This window comes from Emiliania huxleyi (assembly GCF_000372725.1).
Source record: "Emiliania huxleyi CCMP1516 unplaced genomic scaffold EMIHUscaffold_62, whole genome shotgun sequence".
NCBI classification, from domain to species: Eukaryota; Haptophyta; order Isochrysidales; family Noelaerhabdaceae; genus Emiliania; species Emiliania huxleyi.
The window spans coordinates 219483-233447 of record NW_005197351.1 but is presented as its reverse complement, the minus strand read 5'-3'; the positions used below and the strand labels follow the sequence as shown (position 1 = coordinate 233447).

General features: G+C 67.8%; 4 protein-coding genes across 4 annotated transcripts; 3 read left to right on the top strand and 1 right to left on the bottom strand.

Annotated features, from left to right (window-relative positions):
- Positions 1-1103: 1103 nt before the first annotated feature.
- EMIHUDRAFT_452435 (hypothetical protein) lies at positions 1104-3691 on the top strand (the record flags this gene model as incomplete). The annotated part of the gene is made up of 12 exons (XM_005763710.1): positions 1104-1442; positions 1514-1555; positions 1757-1861; positions 1998-2112; positions 2187-2230; positions 2304-2345; positions 2543-2587; positions 2753-2806; positions 2981-3161; positions 3284-3376; positions 3419-3492; positions 3569-3691. The coding sequence occupies 12 exons, from the start codon at positions 1104-1106 to the stop codon at positions 3689-3691; spliced, it is 1257 nt and encodes a 418-aa protein (XP_005763767.1).
- Positions 3692-3944: 253 nt separating this feature from the next.
- On the bottom strand, positions 3945-4642 carry EMIHUDRAFT_357801 (hypothetical protein). Its single transcript, XM_005763709.1, has one exon. It carries the CDS (start codon positions 4572-4574, stop codon positions 4218-4220), a length of 357 nt encoding a protein of 118 aa, XP_005763766.1. The 5' UTR covers positions 4575-4642; the 3' UTR covers positions 3945-4217.
- A 1762-nt stretch (positions 4643-6404) lies between these two features.
- Positions 6405-7699, top strand: EMIHUDRAFT_465064 (hypothetical protein; the record flags this gene model as incomplete). Its single annotated transcript, XM_005763708.1, has 4 exons — positions 6405-6550; positions 6615-7145; positions 7237-7567; positions 7662-7699. The coding sequence occupies exons 1-4, from the start codon at positions 6422-6424 to the stop codon at positions 7697-7699; spliced, it is 1029 nt and encodes a 342-aa protein (XP_005763765.1). The 5' UTR covers positions 6405-6421.
- A 2758-nt stretch (positions 7700-10457) lies between these two features.
- EMIHUDRAFT_357799 (hypothetical protein) lies at positions 10458-11400 on the top strand. The gene has a single exon (XM_005763707.1). The coding sequence runs from the start codon at positions 11130-11132 to the stop codon at positions 11370-11372; it is 243 nt and encodes an 80-aa protein (XP_005763764.1). The 5' UTR covers positions 10458-11129; the 3' UTR covers positions 11373-11400.
- The last annotated feature ends 2565 nt before the right edge of the window (positions 11401-13965 follow it).

Below are 13965 nucleotides of genomic sequence, written 5' to 3'. Positions count from 1 at the left end.
CTTCTAGGCGGGCTGCTCTCGGGGACATCCAGGGTCCTTGTGCGGCGGAGCGGGGCTGCGGGGGGGGGGAGGCACCGACGAGGTCAGCATGTTTGCCTTGGACAGCTCCCCACCGACGAAGCCACCGACCATCGCCAGCAGGAAGAAGGCGAAGATCTGGAGGACCCCCTTGCCGCGCGGGACTTGCTCGTTGGCGATCATGGATCCTGCTCGGTGCCGAACCTGCGCATATGAACGGTACATTGAGATGTATGTGGCGGCATGAGCAGCATGCTTGGGGGTGGGATCACGCGAGGATTATGTTGGCCCTGCGCTGCCGCGCGCGGGCACCCCCCGCAGTCAGACGCGGACGCGGGGCGCACCGCAGTCAGGGAGGGATGGGACTCTCGGGCTGCCTGGTACCTCCCGGTATCTCCCGGTATCCCGCCATATCCCGCCATATCCCGCCGCGGATACCGCGAAAAAAATCGTCCACACCAGGGATTCCCGCGGCGCCAAAGCGGCGTGCGCGCGGCGTCAAGGCCAGCCGCGCGCGCCGGCTCGAGAACTTCCGGCAGCACAAGGCTGCGGCACCTGCGGCTGCTCCTGCGATCAAGTGGGAGCAGCTCGCCCACGGCCTCTTTGCGTCAGCAACGCGCGACTCTGCGCGACGGCACGCGAGCGGCCTGGGTGCGCATGCGCGCCGCCCGCGCGAAGATCGGCGCGGCGATGCGGGACGCGTGGAGGTGTAGGTCTGCTCTCTGCTCGCGCGTCACCTCGAGTCCCTTCCCACTGCTTGATCCAACCCTTGGCCCTCTGATGTCCAGTGCACATGTACTCTTGGTGTGTTCTCTGGGCCCTCCTTGTCTCTGCAATAGACCGTGTGAGGCAACACCCACCCACCTACATGGACATGCACTCGAGTGCATGGACATGTAAAAGAAAGAAAGAAAACAGACAACCCAAGGGAGGGATGGGAGGACGGTACGCCGCCACCACACAGGGATTTTAGGGGAGAAGTGTGGTGTTAGCCGTCGCCTACCCTCGGGCGTCTACCACTTCCTATCTCTCTTCTCCCTCTCCTGCGAACCTTAATTCTTTTTCGGCCGAGAGACGAATTCCTCATGTACTGCCTCAACGCGCTGCGACGCCTAGTCTCGCTGTGCTGCCTCGCCGCATGCGTTGCAGCGAGCGACGAGACATGCGAGGCGCCCATGACGCTCTCGTCATTTGCGCACGCGCTTAACAAAAAGTTCATCGCCAAGGTGGGCGAGGGCCGCGCGAGAGAGTTCCGCCCCGAGCTGCTTCCGGCACGGGTTGCGGATAGTAGCCTCGAGTTGCACCTCGTGGAGCCCTCGAGTGAGCGCTTCTTCACCTACGTGTCGGACAACGGGTGGAACAACCAGCTCCTCAACCTGCTCTGCGGGCTCGACATGGCGCGCTCACTCAACCGGACGCTCATCGTGCCGCCCCTCGTTCTGCGTGGCCTCCGCGACAGGAGCCGTCTCGGACCCTTTGTGGAGCCTTCCCATAGGTGCCGCCGTTTTCGTGGCCTCGGCGGCGCGGGCCCGCCAAGGTGAGGCGCCTCGCCGCCGCCGTTCCCTCTCGCTCTCCTCTCCTGCCGCCTCTGTCCTCCACCCACCAACGCCAATGCACCGCCAGCCTTGTGCCGCCAGCCTTGTACCGCCAGCCCTTTGCCGCCAGCCCTGCACCGCCCTTACCGCCCTGCACCACCAGCTGCCATGTGGCTTGTGCATGTACCGCCCTGCACCGCTAGCCCTGCCATGCGCCGCCGCCGACCCGCCGCCAAGGTGAGCGTCTGCCGGCTGGTCGACGCGGCGAGGCTGGCGGCGGTGCGCGGCGGCGCGGCTCGTGCGGCGAGGACGAGCCTTCCCTGAACCTTCTCGGAACCTTCCTGTAGGTGCGCGGCGTGCGGCTCGTGTGCGAGGAAGAGGACGGCGGCGCGCTCGGCTCTGCGGGAGGCAGCCGGCCTGAGCCTTCTCGGAGCCTCCCTGCAGGACGAGCACGGAGGGGTGCTCGGATCGCTCGGCGCGCTCGGCGTGGCGGCCGAGCACATCTCGGGCGAGGGGCAGCCGCACCGCAAGCGAAAGGTGCATCGTTGGTCGCGCGAGGGTGAGCCCCGCCACCCCCCCCCCTGACGAAGCCTCGGTCAGCTTCGGTGCAAGCTCGGTCGCTCCTGCATATAGGATGGGTGGGGCGGTGGGGAGCCTCCTCCGCCCCGCTGCTCGCCGTGAGCCGCTGCCTCTGTTGGACGTGGCACCTGCCCGGAGCCCTCCCTGAGCCTTCTCGGAGCCTTCCTACAGGTGAGCTGCTGCCTCTTTTGGACGTGGCGCCTGCCCGACGAGGCTGCGAGCACCCGACCACCACACCCGCTCCTGACACATGCAGCACACCTGTCCCCTGTGTTGTGCACTGCACCCGCCCTCGCACTCACCGCATGCGAGTGCCGAGCTCGTGACCCTCTTCTCGCACCTCCTCCATGCACCGCCGCCCACCCGAGCGAGGCGCGCCGGCAGCCACGCGCGGGCTTGGCTGCGAACAGGTTGCCTTCGAGCTGTACTCCCACTTCGAGTACCACCCAGCGCTTGTGCGCGCGGCCCGCGCCGCGGTCGCCCCAGCCACCTTCCGCCGAGCAGCGTCCTGCAGGAGCCTGCCCTTCAGAGCCTTTTTCGGAGCTGTCCTGTAGGTACCGGCTCCTCTTCGAGACGGCCTCTCGGAACCTTCTCGGAACCTTCTCGGAGCTGTCCTGTAGGCCGCCCCGCTCGGCGACGAGTACGCGGCGATGCATGTCCGGCGCGGCGACAAGGTGGGGCGCGCACCTCGCCCAGCCGCTGCCCGAGGCGCGGCGGCGGTGCGAGTCTTCGGCTGCAGAGGGGGCACTTGGCTGTAAGGTGAGCGTGGACCTTCTCGGATCCTTCTCGGATCCTTCCCGGATCCTTCTCGGAACCTTCTCGGAACCTTCTCATAACTTGGCTGTTAGGTGAGCGTCGATGTCGCCTACCGCGACAGTTTCCCGAGGATGGGCCCTGACTACTTTTTGCGGCCCGCAGCCCACCAGATGCGGAACACGTGCCCTTGCACTCTGCGCGCATTCGGCGGTAATCCGCCGCGGGCAGTCTCGACTGTGATCGAGGCTCGCGAGCTCCCGCGAGACGCACGTCGTGAGGGCCGTGTGTCCCATACTCTAGGCTCGCAGCGCGTGAGGGGCTCCCCGCCGGCGCGAAGCGTCCTGGCGCGGGCACGAGCTGTGAGCAGCGCCCTCCACAGCCCGGGCCCCGAGTAGGCGCGACGGTCTTCGTGGCGACCGACGAGCTGGACCGCGCCTGGTTCGCGCCGCTGCGCGAGCAGGGCGGCTCTGCCCTCCGCCGACCACGCGGTGTGTGAGCGGCGTCGCTTCACGGCCAGCGTTGCGAGTCAGGTTTCGGGCTCCGCTTCGCCGACGACCTCGACCGGGCGCCGCTCCTCGAGGCGCTCTCTTCCTTCCCGCAGGCCGTGCGTATGACTGCCGCAGCTGCTACCGCCACCACTACTCCGATTCGCCCCCCCCCCTGCCCCCTCTCCCTCACAGGCCGTGTGGGCAGACGTGCTCGCCATCCTCGAGCAGGTCGTCTGCGCGGGCGCACCCTCGGGATTCGTCGGCTCGCTCCCCTCCTCGCGCTCGTCGGGTCCCACCCAGTTGGCCTATGATTGAGTACCGGTCAACTGCCAATACAGGCTCGCTCCCCTCCACGCTGAGCGGCCACGTCGTCAACGTGCGCGCGGTGGCGAGGCACGCGGCCGCCGCATCCGGCGCGGCCGGCGGCGCGCCCCGGCCGCTCCTCTTCACAAAGCTGCACGAGAGCTGCTGCGACGCGAGGACGGAGCAGGATTGGGTGCGTGGCGGCCTCGTGGGTGATGGGGAGCCGCTGCCGTGCGTGGCGCGGGAGCCGTGGTGCTGACGCATAGAACCTTAGAAGATATGTACAATGTACACGCGGCTACACGGCGTACCGGCTACGGCGTACCGGCTACGGCTACGGCGGTACGGGCTGCCCCCAGACAAGCAGATCGCGCAAGCTCTCTTCCCACTCACACGACAACTCTTGTGCACACTCAGAGAGACAAAACCCCTTTCAGACATGGGACAACCAGCTAGATGGCGCAAGCATTTCTCACAGACCGGAGTCTATGCGTTCCTGTTCATGGTGCGCTCTTTTGGTCCGCGCGGCCCGGACCCTTCAGGCAAGAAGATCCCGCAAAGCCTGCCCTTGCCTCTGGACAGCTGCATCGCCCGGGTGCGCCTGCACAGCCCCTACCGCCGCCTCGGTCGCGCCCGCGATCACAGCTCGCTGCCTCCGCGCCATCGCTGCGGCGTCGCTGCCGACGCACACGCTGGCCACCGCCCAGCAACCATATTGCTGCACACCCGCCACCTGCGGGTGCGCCCGCAACGCCGCCACACTCACCTCGATGCCGCCCGCGTCTGCTGCGCGCTGCCTGCGTGCGAACGCTGCGGCGTCGCTGCCGCAGCACACGCCGGCCACCGCCCAGCAGCTAAACTGCTGCACACCCGCCACCTGCGGGTGCGCCTGCATCGCCGCCACAACCGCCTCGATACCGCCCGCGTCTGCTGCGCGCTGCCTGCGTGCGAACGCTGCGGCGTCGCTGCCGGCGCACACGTTGACCAGCGCCCAGCAGCCATACCTCTGCACGTCCGCCGCCACCCGCGGGTGCGCCCGCAACGCCGCCACAATCACCTCGATGCCGCCCGCAATCACAGCTCGCTGCCTCCGCGCCCGCGCTGCGGCGTCGCTGCCGGAGCACACGTTGGCCATCGCCCGGCAGCCATACTGCTGCACGTCCGCCACCTGCGGGTGCGCCTGCATCGCCGCCACGATCGCCTCGATCGCGCCCGCGTCTGCTGCGCGCTGCTTGCGTGCAAGCCCTGCGGCGTCGCTGCCGGAGCACACGTTGGCCATCGCCCGGCAGCCATACTGCTGCACACCCGCCACCTGCGGGTGCGCCTGCATCGCCGCCACGATCGCCTCGATCGCGCCCGCGTCTGCTGCGCGCTGCCTGCGTGCGAACGATGCGGCGTCGCTGCCGACGCACACGTTGGCCATCGCCCAGCAGCCATACTGCTGCACACCCGCCACCTGCGGGTGCACCTGCAGCGCCGCTACGATCGCCTCGATTGCGCCAGCGTCCGCACCAGCTTGCCTTGTCTGCACCTCATTGCACAGATCAACCAACCGCACGCAAGCCGCAAGCGCGACGCGACTGACCGACCCGTGCGCCCGTAGCGCCGCCACCGCCGCCGCCATGCCCATCGCCCGCACCTCCGCATCGCTCGGTGGCGCAGCGGCGGGGACATGAGCAGCAGAGCCGCTGCCGCTGCCGCTGCCGCTGCCGCTGCTGGAGCCGCCGCCGCCGCCGCCGCCGCCGCCGCCGCCGCCGCTCAGCGCAGCGTGGCGCTGCCGCTTGGGTGCCGGGCCGGCGCTCGCACTCCCCTCGGCTGAGTTGTTCTGCACGGCCGCCACAACCTCGGCCCCCATCTCCATCTCGACCTCGATCACGTACGCCGGGTACATCTGGCGCGACTCGTACACAACGTGTACGATGGAGGCGTCGCACCCGTTCTCGCCCCCGCCGGAGACGAAGGGGCGGTGCGGCCCGCCGCGCACGCTGTCGTAGAGCAGTCGGGGAGGGCCCTCGACGCGCACGTCCGGCATGCACATCGCCCTTGTCTCCGCGCTGATGCACTGCCCCATCTCCTGCTGCGAGCCGAGGGCGGCCTTCACGATGAGCAGCTGCACGCGGCGCCCGCCCGAGCCGGAGATGCGGTGCGCGTACCGGCCGCCGATCGGGTAGGACGGGTCCTCCGCGAGGTAAATGCCCTTGCCGTAAAAGCCGCCGTTCGAGAAGCGCGGGTCGAGCCCGTTCTGATGCGCGAGCACATCCTCCGCCGCCCGCTCCGCCGTGCCGTGGAAGAGGAGCATCTCGTTGACGTCGCCGCCGTCGCAACTGTGGACGAGCTCCTCGTCGCGGTGGTTGGAGTACGCGCGCCACAGCTTCTTGTTCTGCACGCGCTGCACGCGGCTCAGCCTTGCGCTCGGGCAGCTCTTCGCGAGCAGTGTCTTGATGAGGAGCGCCTCGTTGCTCTGCATCGAGAGCTGGACGAGCTTCGAATCGGTCGGGCCGCCGTCGCCGCCGCCGGGGCCCCACTCGTCGGGGAACGTCATCGGAAACGGGCAACAGCGGCGAGCGCAGCTGCGAGCGCTTCCTTTTCGTTTATCGAGTTTTACCTATGAGGCAGTTTCTTTCTTCCTCTGTCGCTCGCAAAGTTCTCAAAGGATTCCTAGGTGTACTGTGTTTGTGCCAGTACACAAAAAGAAAACGGTCGACTTCATCTCGTCTGTGGTGTGCGCCCAGCTCTTCCCCGATGAGCTCACTGAAGGTGCAGCTCACGCAGGCCGCCGCGCCGTCGCCGCCGAGCATCAGCTTCGTCGAGCGTTACAAGGTCGCAGTCGAGGCACGCATCAACCTGAAGCACGTCCATCGGCGGCTGCAGGCGCCGCGCCTCTGCCGCCTCTCGGCCACCGCGGCAGCGAGTTTACTGCCTCCGTCTCGGTCAGGTGGTTGCCAAGCTTCTGATCGTCGCGACCTTTGTCGAGGACGCGCTGCGCATGCTCTTCAAGTTTGACCAGCAGCAGCAGTCGATGGAGATCGCCGGGTGGACCTCTCCCGCGCTGCACACGCTGCTGCCGCTGATGTCGCTCGCCGTGCAGTCGTGCGGCGCGCTGCTCGTGCTGGCGTCTTCGGGCGTGGGCGGAGAGGTGGGCTGCTACCTGCTGCTCGGCTGGTGCGTGTGGCACCCCTTCATGTACGGCCAGGCCGGCAACCGCGAGTTTGTGCTCGAGACGGCGACCATCTCCGGCGGGCTGCTGATCCTGCTGTCGCACCTGCTGCTGCTGCGAACAAAGGCGCCGCTGCTGGGCGAGTCTGGGCCGGGCGCGGTGGGCACGCCCGCCCGGGTGCAGGCGGTTGGCCGCGTCCTCCTCGTCTCCTTCTTCCTCTCCTTCGCCCTCTCCCTGGCGCACGCCTGGGCTGTCTCCCTCCCGCTCGGCGCGGGGGACGGGCCGGGTGTCTGGGGGCGCGGGACGCAGGCGGCGCTGCCCGCCGATTCCTCCGCCCCACCCCACCCCACCCCACCCCACCCCGTGCTTTCTCTTCTCTCGCCCCTCCCCCCTCCCCCAGGCGGTTGAGCTCGTCCTCTCTCTGCTCGTCCTCTCCCTCTGCGGTCTCGTCGTGCTCGGGATGAAGTCGCGGCACGTGGCCCTGCTGCTCGCCGCCGCCGTCTTCGCGGCCGCCGTCTCCGTCACCGCGGCGAACGTGGTCACCCTCCTACTCCACTCCTCCGACACCTTCCCTGTCGAGGACACGGCTGGCATGGAGGGAGTCGAGGCGGACGCGGCGACGATCGCCGACCACCACCGCTACTTCTTCTTCCAGTCCATGTCCACCGTCGGCGCGCTCCTCCTCCTCGTCGTGCACGGGCCCGGCGCCCTCTCGGTCGACGAGCAGGACGGTCCGTGCAACGAGAGTCGGGCCACCCGCAGAAGGAGGGGGCAGCTCCACCGCGGCGCCTCTGAGGCCCTCCTTGCGACGCGTGTGCACCGCAGGTCCGATCAAGATCGCGTCCGAGAAGGCGGAGGCCTGAGGCGCGGCACGGCATGCTTGCGGAGCGGCGCGTGATGATGAGAGGCGGCTGGCCGCTGACCGCCTCGTGGACGTGCGCGCTGTCGAGGCTGTTGCCTCGAGGCTGTTGCGCAACACGACTTGCAACACGCAGCTGTCATATTATGATGCGCGCAGCCGGCGGCTTGATTGGCAGATATGAGCGGGATCGAGTTGTGATCTTGCGCGGCCCCAAAGCTTCCCGCACGCACCGCCGCACCGACCCGAGGCATGCGCCGATCTCGCTCGGGTCGCCCGCTCGGCGCACCACTCTGTGTACAACCTGTGTCTGTGGCGCTCTAAAGCCGTATCGGCCCCAGCCTCCCACACTGACACTCAAAATTCATTCAATTAGCACATATGTCTCGAGACTCGTCACTCGAGTGTTTTAGAGCCGGATTCTCTCAAACTCGCAAGTCATTCTCGCCGAGCTCCATCGGCTCGAGTTCAGTTTTTACGGATTGCGCACTTGCTCTTGAGACATGAGAGAGATTCTCACGGCTCACGGCTGCTGACGAAGAGGATACGCGAATGCGACTGGGATCGGCCTTGTCAGCTGTGCGGTTGGCTGGCGGGGCTGATGGTGAGGCCGGTGGGCTTGATGCTGAGCCTCATTGGGAGCCACGCCCATGCTGGCGAGCGCCCTCGACTCGTATCTTCCGATCCACTTGCGCAGCTGCGGGGGGGTGGGGGGGTGAAAAGAGGCGCGTATGGAGGGACGCCTTGGCGAAGCTAAACACTATGCACACCTGGCACGGCTCGATGCCAGGATAGCAGGCGCACGTCGGTTTGATGCGGGCTTCCGGCGGGCGTTTAAGCGCGGCAATCACAACTTCAATCTTGAAGTCTTCAGTGTGATGAGCGCGCCGCCGTTGGGGCGCATGTGGCACGGCGGCAGCGGACGGAGGCCGCGACGGCAGGGCGACAATACCGTCGCCTGTTGATATTGCAGCGGACGGCGAGAAGGTCGAAGGCGGCAGCGTTGAGGCGAGCTCGGAGAGAAAGGCGCTCTCATCAGCTGTTGAGGCGCCTGCAAGAGGCTGCGGCTGCTGCAATGCAGCAGTGGGCGGAAGCGGGCGGATGAGACGGCGCTCCACGTGCTCCTCCGTCTCTTCGTCATCGTACTGTATGTCGATGACCCTCACTCCCTCGCGGAGCAGCGGCGGCGGCGGCTGCGGCGGCTGTATTGCTGGCTGCGGCGGCTGCGGCAGTGCCGGCTGCGGCAATGATGACTGCACCTCGCTGCCCTCCGACACCTCCACCTCCACCTCGTCACCCTCGACAGCCAAATAGCCCGGCGAGGCGGTAGAGGAAGAGCCTGCGTCGGCGCTGTTGGCGCTCGATCGCCGCTTTGGCGGAGGTTCGTCGGTCGCTGGCTCTCGCGGGCGGCCGCTCGTCGAGCTGCTGGCCTCGTCTGCAGCGCCCGCCGATGCATCAACCAGATCGGCAGCGTCCAGCAGCGCGTCAAGCCCTTCTCGCTCGCTGCCTCCGTTGAGCATCCGCCATCTCTGCCGGCAATCCTCCGGGGAGCGCCCTGGGATGGCGGATGCGATCAGCTCCCACAGCCGCGCCTCTGGGATCCCATCGGCGGCCATGGCCCTGCGGAACCTGGGCACGAGAGTCTGCAGACGCTCATCCGCGCCCCCCAGAACGCGCCCTGTCGCGTTTTTTGATCTCCCCTCCTTCGATCTTTTGCTGCAGATTCCGAATCTGAAGGCTGAAGCTGCAGACCCTCCAGGTCGCTCGAGGCTGGACCAACTGCCGGAGTTGGACGCAAGAAGGAAACTTCGCCCCCTCCCCCCCCGGGGGGGGGGGGGGGGGCTTCCTCCCTTGGGTTATTTATCGGCTCCTAGAATGGGGTCTTTCATCGCAGGACGCAGCGCAACCAAATCTCGCAGCGCACTCGCCATCTATCTGCGAGCCTAGCGCAGCGCGAACTCGCCGTCTGAGCCTAGCGCAGCGCGAACTAGCTCTGAGCCTAGCGCAGCGCCTCGGACATCACGAAGAAAGAAAGAAAACAGGCAACCCAAGGGAGGGATGGGAGGACGGTACGCCGCCACCACACAGGGATTTTAGGGGAGAAGTGTGGTGTTAGCCGTCGCCCACCCTCGGGCGTCTACCACTTCCTATCTCTCTCCGCAGTTTATCACCAATTCTTGCAGCGACCTCGGACATCACCATTTTGGCTCGCGTGCCGTCGTAATACTTTTCTGACGCGGTCGGCCCGCAGATAAGGTTGCGTCCGGCAGGGACCGACCCGGCCACGCGTGGGGAGAGTTATGGAGGCGCTCGAGGGCGCGCCCGAGCTGCTCGACCTCATCCTTTCGGCGCTGCAGCTCCGCGATCTGCTGCCGGTGCGGCTCGCCTCCCGCGCTCTTCACGCGCGCATCCAATGGCGCTTCTTGCCCGTCGTCGGCTTCGAGCACCAGGACTTTGACACGACAGACATTGAGAGCGTCGACAGCGTCACGGTGCATAATCAGATCCGGAATTTCGCAGCGTACTTGCGCTGGCTGCGCCGGTGGTGGCGCATCTGGGACGAGGCGCACGTGCGGCAGCACGGCGTGATGGTCAAGCGAGTGAGATCAAAGCTCTTGGAGCTGCGCGGCATGTCTGACGCATCCGACGGTTACTACTCGCTCGCTCCGTGGTGGCGCGCGTACGGCGAGGTGGTGGCGGTGCCCTGGCAGCCCGAGCGCTGGCTGCAAGAGGCGCTCGTCGACAACGACGCGCGCCCGGGCGGCCCGCGGAATGCGCCGCGTGCTTCGCGCGGCGCGTTCCGCCTCTTCTACCAGAGGCGCGAGCGCGACGCGGAGGACGGCTTCCGCACCTTCTACACGACGCCCGCCGAGGCGTGGGCCTTCCGCACGCGCACCGACGCGGCACCACGCACGCGGCGCATCGTGCTCGCGCCGCTCGACATTGTGAGCACGAAGAAGGCGGACGCGTCCATGCCGCTGCTCAACGAGACGATGCTCGCCGCGCTGCAGACCGTCCACGAACTCATCACGTGCCTTCTGCCGGGCTGCCGCGTGAGCATTGACTCGAAGCGGGAGCTGCGCGTGAGCAACGGCAGGCTGACGCGGTCGGACGCGCAGGGCGCGCGGCGCGCAGACGGCCGGCTCGTGCGGCAGCTCTCGAGCGACGCCTTCCGCGGCGCGCGCCTGCCCATCGACGAGGCCGTCGATGCGGACCTGCGCGCCGCAGGGAGAGAGCGCAAGTTGGAGGATGAGCCGTATATCGTCTTTGTGGTGGCGCCGCATCTGTATCCGGCGGGGCGCGTCGAGGGCAAGGACCTGGCCTGGGTGTACAGCACCGACGTGGGCGAGGACGACGACTGGGAGGAGGACGACCCGCGCATCGACGCGTGGGTCGTCTCGACGCACCAGGTGGAGAGCTTCGTGCCGCCGAGGATGCAGATCAAGGAGGTGTGCAAGGTGCTGCTGTACTGCGTGCTGCTCGAGGCGCTCGGGCTGCATATTTGCGAGAACTTGGACTGCGTGATGAACAACAACGACTCTGTTGGCGAGATGGAGAAGGTGCCGCTCCGGCTGTGCCCCACGTGCATGCGCAAGCTGCATCTCATGGGCGTGGTGGAGGACGTTCCGGCGACGCATTGCCGCGTGGCGAGCTTCTTGGCGGAGAAAGGGCTGTGATGTGGAGGCAGAAAAGAAAGAAAGGGGCGCGGCCGCCAGCACACGAGCAACTTGCCGGATTTTTTTCTTTTTCTCTTCGCAATGTCCTGGTAACCACGCTAGGTCTTGCTCTCGCCAGGCAAATGCACAATCTCTCGCTGCTGGTCCTATTTGCGAGCCTCACGGCCCGCGCGGCGCTCGTGGGACGGGCGCCTCTCCGCTCTCCCGCGGCAGCGACGCGGTTGTCGCGACTCGCGGGGCCGCCACTGCTGCAGCTTCCCGACATCGGCTCGCTGGTGAGCAAGCTGCGCGGCGAGCAATCGTCCGAGATTGCGCAGCTGGGCGCAGAGGACTCGGCGATGGGCGAGGTCAACACCGACGATCTCGAGTTCATCCCGCGCGTGCTCGTCATCGGTGCCACCGGGCGGACGGGCACGATCGTTGTGCGCAAGCTCGTGCTGCGCGGCTTCCGCGTGTCGGTGCTCGTGCGCTCGCTCTCCACCGAGACGCTCACGCGGCTCGGCAGCAACGTCCAGTACTCGTACGGCGACATCCTCGACTACCAGTCGCTGCTCGACGCGATGGAGGACGTCGACAAGGTCGTCTTTGCCGCCTCTGCGGGGATCACGGCGCAGGGCGACCCTGCGACCGAGGAGGCGGGGATCCGCAACATCCTGCGCGCGCTGCAGGACACGCGCACCTTCTCGTACGGCGCCGCCGAGGCGACCAAGCTCTCCCTCTTCAAGTTTCGCCGCGACGCAGCCCGCACGCCGGCAAGCTGCAGCACTGCACACGCGCGTCGCGCCTCACGCTCGAAGCTTTTTTTTGCTTCAGGCCGACTTTGATGCGTGGCAGCTGCAGCCCGCCGACGACGACCTCGGCGCGCGGCTCGCCGCCGCCGGCCTCTCCTCCGCGCGCAGGGCGGTGGCGTACTGGAAGCGATCGGACGCACACCCCAACGGCGCAGCGCGCTGTCGGCGAGAGTGCGCGGCGCGCGGCGGCGAGCTGTGACGGAGGGAGGGCGAGGTGTGCGTAGGCGTATTCGTCGGCACCGTGTACGACACGTACCTCGGCGCGGCGGTGGTGCAGTGCTCGTTCCTCGACGCAGCCGCCGCGAAAGGGGGAGGCGTCGCTGGCCGAAGAGTGCGGCTGGCTTGACTCGTGTCGACACTGACTGGAGTAGGCGCGGGGAGCTCGAAGAGAGGGGCCATCATTGTGAGTCTCATGGCGAGTGGTGGGGGTGAGGGTGAGGGTGAGGGTGACTAGGCGCCCGCACCGGAGCTCGAGGTCGAGGCATCCCTCGAGGCATCCCTCGGAGGAAGCCGGCGGCAACCACAACGGGGACCCATCCACACACCCTTCCCCGCACCCTTCCACACACCCTTCCACGGACCCTTCCACACACCCTTCCCGGACCCTTCCCGGACCCTTCCCGGACCCGTCCCGGACCCTTCCCGCGCAGGCGAGGGGGGGCGGGAGGCGGCGCGGGCGGCGGCCGACGGCGGGATCGCTGCGGTAGTGGACGATGTGGGGGCGCGGGCGGCGGCGGAGGCGGCGGCGGACGCGGCGGCGCGAGCGGCGGCGGCGGGCATGGACGCCGACGACGGCGAGGGCGAGGGCGAGGGCGAGGGCGAGGGCGAGGGCGAGGGGCGAGGGCGGGGGCTCTGGCGACGCGAGGCGTCTTGACGCGCGTTCTGTTGTGGGCAGGCGAGGCGGGGCTCGAGCTGGGCGAGTACTCGGGCTTGCTGCTCAAGGCCGAGATGCCGCCGAGATGCCGCCGAGATGCCGCCGAGATGCCGCCGAGATGCCGCCGAGATGCCGCCGAGATCTTAGCGAGAGCACGGGGGCGTGGCGTGCAGGCACAGCACGGCGCACGTGTCCAAGACATGTCCGAGACATGTGTCCCAGACATGCCCGTGACGTGTCCGAGACGTGTCCGAGACACGTCCCCAGGCGAGCGGCGACGGGCAGGTCTACACGATGGTGGTTCGGACGAGCGCGTACGAGCTGGACGGGCTAGAGTACAGGCGCCGAGATCGAGCCGAGATCGAGCCGAGATCGAGCTATCGAGCCGAGATCGAGCCGAGATCGAGCTATCGAGCCGAGATCGAGCCGAGATCGAGCTATCGAGCCGAGAGCGAGCCGAGAGCGAGACTGCCCCGAGATTGCCACGAGACTGGCCACGACTGGCCACGATTGGCCGAGATTCCCCGAGGCCGCACCGAGATCGCCCGAGACGGCCGAAGGAGCCGCCGCCGCCGCCCACGCGCGCAGGCACGACTTTCGGACGCGCGCAAAGGGCTTCACCACCGCCCGCCTGCCTTTCGCCGGCTTCGCGCCGTACCGCGACGGCAAGCCGGTCCAGGCGGGCGGCGCGGCGGCGCTGGGACCGGCGGTCTGCACGGCGCATCTCTTCACAGTCTCGAGGGTGTGTGTGGACAGGCGGGCGGCGCGCCGGAACTGGACCGGCGGTCGATCAGCGGGCTCGCGCTCGGCTTCTACCCGCAGCGGCAGGGCGTGCGCGTGGCCAAGGAGGGGGTGGGCCTCCCTTTCTACCTCTCGCTGGCGCGCGTTAAGGCCTACCGCGAGAGAGACGAGCCGGAGGTACTCCCTC

Excerpts from the sequence above, each read along its gene's own strand:
- EMIHUDRAFT_357801 (XM_005763709.1), bottom strand. The coding sequence starts at position 4,574 with ATGCAGGCGCACCCGCAGGTGGCGGGTGTGCAGCAGTTTAGCTGCTGG.
- EMIHUDRAFT_357799 (XM_005763707.1), top strand. The coding sequence starts at position 11,130 with ATGCAGATCAAGGAGGTGTGCAAGGTGCTGCTGTACTGCGTGCTGCTC.